The sequence below is a fragment of the Pteropus alecto genome, unplaced genomic scaffold, assembly GCF_000325575.1.
Source record: "Pteropus alecto unplaced genomic scaffold, ASM32557v1 scaffold749, whole genome shotgun sequence".
NCBI lineage: Eukaryota > Metazoa > Chordata > Mammalia > Chiroptera > Pteropodidae > Pteropus > Pteropus alecto.
Window position 1 is genome coordinate 147,669 of NW_006443564.1, and position 11,956 is coordinate 159,624.

At 49.9% G+C, this 11,956-nt stretch overlaps 1 protein-coding gene across 1 annotated transcript in view; it reads right to left on the reverse strand.

Annotated features, from left to right (window-relative positions):
• Positions 1-8,815: 8,815 nt before the first annotated feature.
• Positions 8,816-11,956, reverse strand: part of FATE1 (fetal and adult testis expressed 1) — a 6,500-nt gene continuing 3,359 nt past the window's right edge. The window contains exons 3-6 of the mRNA XM_015598731.1: positions 11,698-11,760; positions 10,214-10,320; positions 9,742-9,820; positions 8,816-8,947 (exon numbers count right to left, since the gene is read on the reverse strand). Of these exons, the coding sequence (XP_015454217.1) occupies positions 8,816-8,947; positions 9,742-9,820; positions 10,214-10,320; positions 11,698-11,760 (381 nt within the window). The remainder of the gene's footprint in view (positions 8,948-9,741; positions 9,821-10,213; positions 10,321-11,697; positions 11,761-11,956) is intronic.

Here is an 11,956-nt window from a genome sequence, read left to right on the forward strand (position 1 = left end):
GTGGAAGCTATCCATGGCTGGGGAGAGAATCATCCCCCAAAATTAGAGGTTATAGTCCCTAACACTAACAAAAGACTTAGAATAGTGCCTAATGCTATCAACTAGACTGGAAAACCTTATGGGGTATTGGGTAGTATATCCAGAAATATCTGGCACCTATAATGGGGAATAATTGGTTTTTAGACTGAACACTGTTCTGGTTCCACTGGAGAAAAAAAATCTGAAAAGCAAAACTCAAAAGAATCAAATTCTTTCCAAGTAACTAAACTTCATCCCAGAACAAATCTTAAAAATATTTTTGGAAATAAAAAAGTATTTAGCATGCAACAAGAGAAAACTCACAGTGTGTGGCATCCATTCAAAAATTACCTGGCGTGCGCATAATTTCTCCTTAATGAAGCAGAAACAATCTATCAATAAGAACTGACAGAAATATAAAATTACCAGACAAGAGTATTAAAACAGTCAATATAACTGTATTCCATATATTTAAAAAGTTAAGTAAGGTTATGGAAAATATGAAAAGACCCAAATCAAACTTCTAAAGATGGAAACAACATATTATGAGATGAAAAGAATACGTTAGATGGAATAACAGCAGATTAGATATTGCACAAGAGGAGATTCGTGAATTCGATGACGACTCAGTAAAACTATCCAAAATGAATCACAGAGAGAAAAGAGAATCCGAAAAAGAAAGAGAAAAGCATCAGCAAACTGTGGTACAACTTCAAGTGGTTTGATACAGATGTAGTTGAAGTTCCGGAAGGAAGGGAGAGAGAAAAGATATTTGAAGAAATAATGGCAAAAAGTTTTCCAAATTTGATACAATTATAAACCCACAGATATAAGAAGTTCAATGACACTCAAGCACAAGGAACATGAAGAGAACTGTACCAAGATACATTGTAATCAAACCATACAAATCCATTGATAACAGGAACATTTTTAAAGTAGCCAGAGAAATAAGACACACTATGTACAATCAAAAAAGTAAGGGTGGCATCAAATATCCACTAATAAGGGTGAGGATGACAGCAGCACCTCTCTGCTGAGCTTCAGGTTTTCCTTCCAGCTTCCAACTGGACATTACTCTCCAGCTGCCCTTGGACAAGCACATTTCACCTTGTCCCAAATCACACTGAATTCATCACCACAGGCATTTGTGACAGACTGAGCCTTCAAGCCTTTAGCTTCTGAAACTCAAACTTCCCCCTGAAGAGCATGTCCATGTTCATTCTCCCTGTGCACAGCTTCCTGTCAACTTCCCACAGTCCTGGGGTGAAGCCTGAGTCCAGACTATGCTGCTCTTCTTGCCAGCACCCTCCTTCACTAGAGTGTGCGCTGCCTGAAAGCAAGCATCAGTGTCTACATTGTTATGCAGGGACTGACACCTAGAAAGCACTCCATACACATTGGTGGAAGGAAGACAGAAGAAAGAGAAGGAGGAAAGGAAGAGGCTATAAAGGTTAGACCTTGGCGCAGTTCTGAGGAATCTCAGGAAGTAGAACTGCTAGTAAGGAGGAACTCCAGTGTGTCTTCCCAGAGGGTTCATGAAACTCTCCAGGTGACCAAGTCTTATAGCTTCTTTTATAGTCCAGGCCATCCTGGCCTCAGATTCAAGTTAATACAAGTCAAAATTTTTCACTGTGATTGGGAAGGAAATTCTTTCAAGACTAACAGCCTAGAGAGGCAGACTCCAAGTCTCAGCCAGAAACTAGTGCCCCAGATATTCAATTCTGACCATTGCATTGGAAAAAGTCCTGGACAGCAGGCAGGGAATGGTGTCAAGGGGAGGGTCCATGGGTGGCAGGGCATAAGGTAGGCAGGGAGAAAATCAGGGAGGTAAGCAGGCGGGCCAACAGCAAGAAGAAGAGCCAAGAGGAAGCTAGAACTTGGGAGTGAGAGGCAACTTCTTATTCACTGAGCAGCTACCACGTGCTAAATATTTGACCTAAGTTAACTTATTGAATCCTTACAACAACCTGACAAAGCTGTTACTATTGTTATCCCCATTGTACAGATTCATTAGCAAGCAATATGGCTGCAAAAGTGCACTCAGCCAAATGGCCAGCCTGGAAGGTGAACAGAGCCAGGCATTTGGGCAATACCAAGAGGAGAGTTAGGTCAGAACTACATCAGGCTCGGCAGATTCTTGGAGCTGACTTGAGTGTGGAGTTGAAGCTGCAATGACCCTTTGTGCCCCAGGCCTGGGGGTATAGGGGAAAGAGACCCAGCCATGACGGAGAGTTGCAGGAGCTGGGAGTAGGCAGCCCCAAGCTGGAGGTGGAGAGAATGCCTAGCACTGTCTAGGCAAGCAGTGGGTCCTTGATGCTGATCTGTTTTTGGCTATCATCAGCCATCCTGAGGTCAGGCTCCGGGCTAACACTTTCATGAAATAGATGGTTGAGAACTATTTGTTGAGTAAATGAAATCTCTAGTGGAACACAGAGAAGGCAAGGTTTTGCCCAGTGGTAGGCCTGGGTGGTTGGTCACTACTTTGAGAAAGGTCTGGAGCCTCTAGTGAAGACACCATTACATCAGAAATTTCCCATGGTTGGGCTACTTTTGCCAAGAGAGGCTTTACTTCTTTATAAAGATAGGGCTGGAACAGTGTATCTGACATCAGTAACACTCAGTCCCAAGGGAGGCTCCTCCTAGGACAGGCTGAACTCTAGAGATAGTAGCTCATCCCCCAGCTCCTGCTGTCCTCACTGAGAAGCTGATCCCATGGTCCATATCCCCAGGTGCCCAGGGGCCATCTCTGTTTTCTAGGGATAGTCACTGGGCCCCTGGACTCAACATGTCCCAAATTGACATGACCATCTCACCCCAGCCCCTGTTCCTATCTTCCTAATACTTTATCTTGAGAAACACACATCTGTCCCACATGTGATCAACCTAGAAACCTAAGAGTCATCCTGGATAGCCCCACCCCAGCCATGAATCCTATTGGTGCTTCTGCCGAAATCTCTCTCCAGTACCTTCTTCCCTGTTCATTCTGACTGCTGCTGCCCTAGGCCTGGCCTCAAACCTTGTTACAGCCTTCTGACTCAATCCTTTTCGGCCTTCAGATCCCCAGCACTTCCTCTTTTCTACCTTCCACACTGCCAGGGTGAGTTCACTAAGTGCACATCTGAGTCTCTCTGTCACTCTTGCTTCTAAAATCTATGGACTGATACTTTCACTCTAAAAATAAGCTTTATCAAGGCAAGGACTTGTCTGTTTTCTTTAGCCATTAGTCCCCAGAGCTTAGCCCAGTGGCAAGCATATATGTGTTTAGAAAGTGAATGAACGAATTCCTTAAACTTACTCTGCACTTTCTCAAATCCACACCTTTCATCTCCACTTTCCCTCATTTTATTTATATCACAGACTTATCATGTCCTGACAGTGATCTACAGTCCCCTATGACATGGTCACATCCATGTGAGCAGAGTCCAGGTATGACTTGTTCCCTGCCGGGGCCCAGGACGAAGGATGGATGGAGATATCAACTTCATGATAAACTTTAAATTCTGCACTGGGGTATTCAAACCACTTCCAGATCTCACCAGACCCATCTTTGCAGCTTCATCTCCTGAGGGCCATCTCATGTTGGAGCCTGGCAGGATGTAGCCAGGGCTAGTCCTGGCAGTTCTGAGGCAACCATGGTACCTAAGGGCCAACCAGGTACACGCATCTCATCAGCCTTAGCTGAGGCTCAACTTGAAGCACATGTTGCCAGGCCAAGCACTCAGTTTCCCTCCCTCTGGAGATGGAAGCCACCACCTTGGAAGCCTCCATTTAACAAGTGATGCTAAGGGCTCTGCCCATGCTCTGCCAGCGGCAGGGCCCAGACACTGACAGGAGGTCTAGGGAATAGGCCATCCAGCATTACTTGCCTCCTATGGCCATAGTCTAATGTGGATGGATTCGATACTTGCTGGTCTGAGCTCAAGCTGAGATGGAGGACAAGCTCAGCTGGAGGGCCAAAATGAGGAGCCTGTCATGCCCCAGGCTTGCTACCTGGTGCTAGAATCTTCCCTCAGTCAGAAACTGCAAAAGCTTTGCTGAAGATACATTTGCCCAAATGGAAAAGGGGCAGGCTCCTAAGGCCTAAGAGACCTGCAGTAGGTACGAGCATCCCTAGATGGTCTCCTGAGGAGGACAAGGTGCAGCATGAAGGGCTGAAAGCAAAGTTCACAATTCCAGCAGGCTTCCTGGGAGAAGCACACATAATCGCATCCATCCCCCTTAATCCTCATATGCAGAGAGCCATGGAGTTCTAAGTGGCTCACTCCCCATTCTCTGAGGCTAGAATGCCCAGAAATGCCCCGGACCAGGAAAACAGTGGAGGTGTGCACAGGTGGTGAGGCTCACAGGCTCCTCCCTCTCCTCCACCAAACCCTGCCTGGCCAGGTAGCCCCTTGGCCCCTCTGCTCCAAGCCTTCTCCCTGCTGTCCTTTTAGGAGAAAACAATGGCTCATTGCCTTCGGGCAAGCCTAGCATAGCACTCAGTGCCTCCATACTCCTAGAGCTCCCTGGATTTCATTTGGCTGCTTTGACAAGTGACAAAGGTTCCCCACACAGCCAGTTTCTTTCAGCAACTTGGACAGACCAGGCACACGAGGTCCCCTGTCAAGCCCAGCTCTATGATCTGCACATTTTAATGAGCTCCAGCCCAACCCTATGGATGGCACTGGCCTGTGGCCACAAGAAGGTGTCAGCCCTTGGTCAGTGCCTGCCTCAGTCCAATGCCAGCCCCCTTCCTTACCAATCAGACGACTTCAAAGGGGATGTCTCTGGACACAGTCAGCATTCGTTGGTCTGTCTGCAAAGCCTCTGATCAGGAATGAGCCCTTGGGGACTCATCAGCACCTGAAACCAGCAGAGACCTCCTGATGCTCCTGTTCCCAGTCAAGTAGGGTCTCTGAACCCCCACACAGTTGGGAGCTTCCCAGTCAGAGAGTTTCCCCTCCTTGCCTGAAGCCAGCAGGGGAGGCTGGCAGTGGCCCAAAGGAGCTCATGCCCACAGCTGAGTCAAGCTCAAGGCCCTGGCCCAGAGTGGCACCTGCCCACTGGAGAGGCTGTCCTGCCTGTTGGCTGGACGCTTGACCCTCTCACTGTGGGCTCTGCACACTCCAGGCTGTCAGCAGGTGAGAGGTAGATGCTGGGCGGCCCAACTGTGGAGCTGCTTGTCTGCCCAGACCCAGGCACAAGCCCCTCCCAATCTCCCTGAGGAGCTCTCCCTTACGTGGAAGATACATCACTCAGGACTTTCCGTCTGGGGACCCAAAGCTACCAACCAGCTCACCACCCTCACGCACCTGCCTCCAGGCCTTGGTTACAGTCCCAGCCAGCCTACCTGGCCAGAGGGCAAGTTAGAGAAAACTCTGGGAGAAGGAAAAGGTACCTGGGGTGGGGCAGGGTTGAAGGAATATCCTTTCCTTCCCTTCCAAGACTCCCTGAACTTGGCCTCCAAGAGGAACCAAGGTTGAGGAAGGGGGAGTGAGCAAGAGTCCTTGGATGGTGAGTCATTGGCTCCTTTTGCAGAAGCCAGGATTTCAGGCTGCTCTCAGGTACAACAGAGACCCCTCAGTGCACCCTCACCTCCCCCATTCACATGCTCACCTTCTTCTGCCCACCTTCCCCCAGCTGCTGAGAAACCAACTTGAGACAGAAAAACTGAAATATTGAGTTTCTGCTCCCACCGGGACAGGTGGGAGGCTGAGGTCAGCCCAGCAGGGTAGCACAACTGAAAGCTTACAGCTTTCCCCAGCTGCACACATGGCTTGGGTGACTGGCCCCTCTCTTAGTGGGCTACATGGGGCAGCTTACATGAGACTCTGTGCACAAAGCCCATGGCACATACAGGTGCACGTATCTGCAGATGACAGCAGGAGCTTGCAAGAATGTACACTAGGCCAACCACAGGAGTTAGCTCTGGTGGGGGAGGGGACAGGAGGAGTTCGCCATTGGAGGACAAGGGGCTTTGTTAGCTACACCTGTAATGTTTGTTTTTTTTCAGGAGGATATCATCAAGCAGGATTTGTGTAATTTAATAATTTTGAAATGCAACATGCTGGCACATAGTAGGTGAACCAGAGAAAGTAAGTGGTTAGAATTAACCTTTTATACAGAAGGCTTTTTCCACAGAGGCCATGCCCTAAAGGTCAGGCTTATAGGACCAAGGCAAAGCTGACCCTCCCTTTAGGAGGCAATCAGGCCAGAATTGCTCTCTGGAGACCCTGGTCAGAAGTCTTCTGGCCAGCCGTTTACTTTTGCTGGGTGCAGGAATGTGGAAAGCAATGGAAGCTAGCCCCGGCCCTCGAGCAGCTCATGATCCAGTGTGCAACTGTCTGTGTACTCCTCTAATACCAAGCCTGGGTGTCCCATGGGAATTTCACAAAGGAAGAATACGCAACATGCTGCAGAAGAACCGCCCTCACTCTGAAGTGTAAATGAGCCCTGCTCTCCCCTTCACTTGTTCATGAGGAAGTTCCAGGCTTCTTGGGAGAGGGCTGGCCTTGTGCTTGGGCAAGGCCAGGGCAGTTTGGCAGGGAAATAGCATCAAGGGGGCAGATGTTTCAGACAGATAATAACCAGAAGGTCAGACAGGGGGTGCCAGTTCCCATAATGGGGCCCCTTAGAGAACTCTGCAGAGATGTCCACTGCCTGTGTCCCAGGATGCCATGGAGGCCACCATGGGGCAGCTCTGGCTCCAGTTTCCCTCTGGAGGCCCCTGGAGATGGACCAGTCAGGCAGGACTCAGAACAGCCAAGCTGTCACTACTCAGAGAGGATGGAGGGGAAGTCAGGGTCTAGGCAAGGACTCCACCTGAGCTCCCACAGCCCAGGAGGTATTTCTCCAAGGGGCCGCCACACTGTTTGTTTGCAGCTCAGCTAAATTGCTCCCAAGGGTGAACCTTTGTTTCGCAACATATTTTCAACCAGACTTTTTCTGCAAACAGGTCTGTGTCCGCTCACACATACACACACCCATGTCCCAAAGGCAGGCTTTGCCCTGCCCCACAGCAGCCTTGTCTTCCTCTTAGTTTTTCTGTGTGGCTTTGCTGTAGCAGAAGAATGGGGCAGCATTAGGAGGACCACTTGAGGGCAGGCCTCCTACCATCCTTTGCTCCATGCCACTCCACTCTGCTTGGTTTGCCTTGCATGTCATCAAAGGCAGTGGGGGTTTGGGGCTTGTGACAGGAAGCATATGCATGCTGCTCCTCTTAATTAGTTCTGGCACCTTGACTCTGTCCTGTGGCTGCAGACGGTGGGGGCATGGCCTGCAAGGAGGTCCTCCAGCCTTCCTCTTGGCCTTTGGTGATTCCTGGAGCCCCAGAGCTCATTTGGAGGGGGCAGGGAGGCTCCAGGTTCTTTCCAGGCCTCTTGGCTCTCAGAAGTATCGCAGGCCCCAGAAAGTCAGGAGTGAAGGAACCCCCTCATTTTATGGGAGCCACAGAGGACCAGAGAGGAGCAGGGCATGTTTTAGGACTCAATACTCTCCTCTCTCTCCCTCCACTCTCTCTCTCGCTCTCTCACTTGCTCGCTCTCTCTCTGTCTCTCTCTCTCTCTATCTCTCTCTGTCTCTCTCATACACACACACACACACACGGTCATGTTTATTTTATATCTTGTGACTAACACATACTCTCATCTTTATAGATGAAGAAGTCATGACAAATTTGGAGAATTAAGGATGGTCCGGTGAACTACTGAAGCCAAAGAAAATATTCTGGGTCCCTGCCCTGCAAAAGACATGCATTTATCCTTTGGTGCCACGGAAAAGAGCAGCAGCTCTTCCAAAGTTCTGCTACAGCCCAGCACATCTGCCTTGTGGTTGGGCCCTAAGCAAGCAGTGACACTCCTGTCTGCTTAGGTTGAGTCCCACTGCCCTACCCAGCAATCCACCCTGTCTGAAGTGAGCTTCAAAGGGCTGTGGTGGAGTGAGGTTCAAAGCCCTACCGTATGGTCTCCCATTCAGCCTTCAGAAATGAATTCTGGCCTTATTGTCGGCATGTCTGTAGGAAGGGCTCAGGAGAACACATCCTAGATCCAGCCCTGACCTGGTCTTGCTGGATAACCCTGGCGCCATGATCACCTCCTCTGGGACTCAATTTACTCCTGGGTAAATGGAAAGTTTTCTGGTCCTTTCTAGGAGATTTCCTCTGATTGAGTTCCCGCAATGCCCAGCCAGAACAAGTTACTGCAGAAATACTTTCCTGCAGGTACTTGCTGGCCTGTGCCCAACAGGAAGGACCTTGCAAGCTCTGCTGCTAAGAAGTCCTCTGCTTGGGATGAGGACAATGGGAGAGGGAGGGAATGGGGGAATTAGGGTTCCACATGAGTCCTTGATGTAAGAAGTTCAGACACCAGATTTGCTGCTATCACTAAACTTTTATTGAGCATTTCTCTGTGCCGAGCCTATGCACTACATGGAAGAAAACAGGAAAACATAGCCAAGCCAAGAGCTTTCCAAATAGAATGGAACAGAAGGGATGAGATGGTCACCATGGAACCCTGATGAGCAGGAAGGAAGCACCTATCACTGACATTACTGGGACCAGATGTAACTCACCTTCCCCCCAAAGGGGCTGTGTCTCAGTCCATTCAGACCTTCCTCTACTTCTCTACTTCCTCTACACTTCCTCTACTTCCCAGCAGATAGTATCTCCCCCAGTAGAGGTCCAACCAGAGGTGTAAAATGGCCCTGCCACTGCTAGGGGCTGCTGGGAGACAGAGGAAGGATGGCAAGGGTGGCCCAGGGAGACAAAGAAAGAAAGGAAAGGAGGAGATGGCTCTGGCAGCATGGTGGTACATGAAAAAAATCACTGGCGCATCCACAACCACAAGTTGACCAGGCAGGCCGACAGCAGCATGGTGAAGAACAGAGCTTCCCTTTGGCGAGTGGTGGCACCCTGGTCCTCCAGGGCACACAGACGCCTAGTGATCACACGCAGCTGCAGAGAGATCAAGAGCAAGCTGGTAAGCTAGGCTTTTCTGGAGAAGCCCATGTCCTACCAGTGGGGAAATGTATGAAGTTAGAATAGGAAAATGCTTTGCTGCCCTTTGGGAGGTCAAAATGCCTCTGGGGAAGAAGTAGGCACAGCAGTTGAGACCAGGGCCGGGGGTGGGCCAGGTTGCCTATGTTGACAGGTCCAGCTGTCTTGCCCCTTCTTCGGTATGCATCCTGTTGTCTGGGAAAAAAAGGCCCTTCTCAGCTGGGTAGTGGAAGTATTGAAGGACATTTCACTCCTAGGGCGGGCTGGCTTGGGGGCTGCAGCAGAACCAGAGTGAGGGCCCCAGGATGGGGTGACACTCAGGCCAGAAAAGGCTACCAGGTTAATGGCTGTCCATGCCCACACTCATGCTCATGGCTGCTGTGCTTTCTGCCCAAGAAGACTTGAACTTGGTCTGACATCCACTCTCTCTCAGACCTCTGAGAGCCACTCTTCATAGACTTCTCCATTTTCCTACATTCCCTCTTTGTCCTCCTTTTCTCTTCCCCTATTCCTTTTCCACATCTTAGGACAGAGGCAGGCTTAAGGCTTGGCAGCAAGATGGGATGCTGGAGCCATGGGAACTGATAAGAAGGGGAAAGGAGCCTGACCTCACCTTGGCTGCTACAGGGTAAGGTGACTGGAATGGCTGCACAACCTGAAGCTGATCTCATTGCTGTCGAGAGACACCCACCCCAAAACACCATGAATCTGCCTCCACCCTCCATGTGGGTCCCTACAGAGCAGACAGTCACCTGGCTTCTCATGACCTCCATCTCCAGTTCATTTAGCTCTTCCAGGCCAATCTCAGCAATTATATCTGCCTCTGGGTTGCTGGGAAATAAGAAAAGACAGTGGGTCAGAGCTGCTCGTTGTCCTAAGCCAGGCCTGGCAGGAAACACAGGAAGGGCAAGCAGCTATGGTAAGGGCTTCTCTGGACAGTGACTCTGTCAGCCTCCGGTCCTCTTCCTTGGTAAGTAGATCCTGGGGCCTGAGGGCATGGAGTCAGCTCAGCTCCAGAGTACTCAGAGGTCTAGAATGGACAAGGGGCCAGGATGCTCAGGGGCTGAGACAACAGGTCCCCAGTACTCCAAGCATAGCCAGCTGCTCACAAGTCCTTTGTGATCAGTGTGCTTACCAGCCCCTCTACCTTCCCTGTCCCACCCCCCGGTCTCTGCCCAAAGAGTTCCTCCTTTCCCCTTGCAGGGTTTCTCAGATGCTTCTTACTTCTCATAACGAAACCTGATAGCTTGTAAGTCACGAGGATACTCCTGAGGAGGGACGTCCCCATGGTCTTGTTCTCTCGAAGTTTTAGGCATCGACAGCTTGGCCCCCTAAGAAAAGGGATGGTCAGTCAAAGTAGCCTGTTCAGACCCAGATGAGTGGCTGCCCCACACTTTGCCCAGAACCAATGGAGCACCCTCCCAGGAGCCGCACGGTGTCTGATCCTCCAGAATCAGGGGCTGGCAGCTTCAGACCACTAGGAGAGCCTGGGAACCTCACAAGTTGGCCGCCTGCCACCATTCCACCCACACTATGCTCCTCAGTAGCTCCTGGCCATCTAGGCTGTGGCTGAGGAAGAGCGAAAAAAAGATAGGGCTCCCTGTCCCCTGCTGGCACCATCACATGCAGACATCAGCTAGGTCTGAGCAACCACGGAAGGAGAATGGAAAACCTTGGTTTTACAGTCAAGGAAATTGAGGCCTGGAGAGGTGACTGCATTTCTCAAGGACAAGGGAAGTTTCAGAACTCAGGAAAGAAGCCTGGCTACTGAGAAACCATAGCTTCCTTCTCCTTCTCTGGGCGAGCCCAGTCATCCTTGTGTCTTTCATTTCTATCCATCTGCTAATTACTATCTGGAGTGGATATCTCTGGCCCAGAGCTTTGGGGCCAGGGGTATGTCATGCCTTGAAGAGACTGTGTGAGCTAGAGCAGGGATCCTCAACCCCTGGGCCACAGACGGGTACTAGTCCCTGCCCTGTTAGGAACCGGGCCTCACAGCAGAAGGTGAGTGGCAGGTCAGCGAGCGAAGCTTCATCTGTGTTTGCAGCCGCTCCCCAGCGGCTCAGCTCCATCTCAAATCATCAGGCATTAGATTCTCATAGGAGCATCGGTCCCTGGTGCCAAAAAGCTTGGGGACCTTTGGCCTAGAGGAACAGAATATGACAGACCTACCTGGGTTCAAATCTCAGTTCTAGGTTGCCAGTGCAAAATGAGATATTTCACAAGATACTTGTTTAACACGCACTTAGCACATGCCAGAGACCATGTCATCTTCTAAGCCCTAACTGATATCGAGTCATTAAATCCTCATCGTGATCCTTTGAAACAGGTATAACTATCATCTCATCTTAAAAGATGAGAAAACTGAGGCAGAGAGAAGTCAAATAACTTACTCAAGTCATGCAACTGGTAAGCAGCAGAGCAGTAATTTGAACCCAGGACATTTTGTTCCAGAGGTTGTGCTCTTAACCATTACACTGTGATACCTCTCATATCTGACACTACTTCCTCCTAAGACTCCATTAAAGTGACAGTGAAGACAGCAAAATGGTATAAATACATAAGATAGGAGATAACGGGAGAGGCAACAGAGAACAAAAGAGCTCAACTATATTGTGGAATTCGGAAAGTGCCAATAATGAAGGCAAGCCAAGCAGGCCTCAGCGTGGCTCAGAAGCACATGGGGAGCTGAGAAGGGACCCTCTCGCCTGGCAGTGTCCAGAGAGGACCCGAACTTGGAGGCTGTAGGGACACTGGGGAGGTCTTGAAGACTGGAGTGAAAAACAGGACCATTAACTGAAGATGTATAAAAGAAACATTGGCCCCTCCCACACCACATGGCTGGCAGCCAGGCACTTACTGAACTAAATGAATGGGAAAGTTGGGGTGGTTGTGCTGCAAAATAGAAACCTCTTCATTCTGGCATTTAAGGGCGCCCTAACATAACAGCCAGTCAGTCACCCGCAT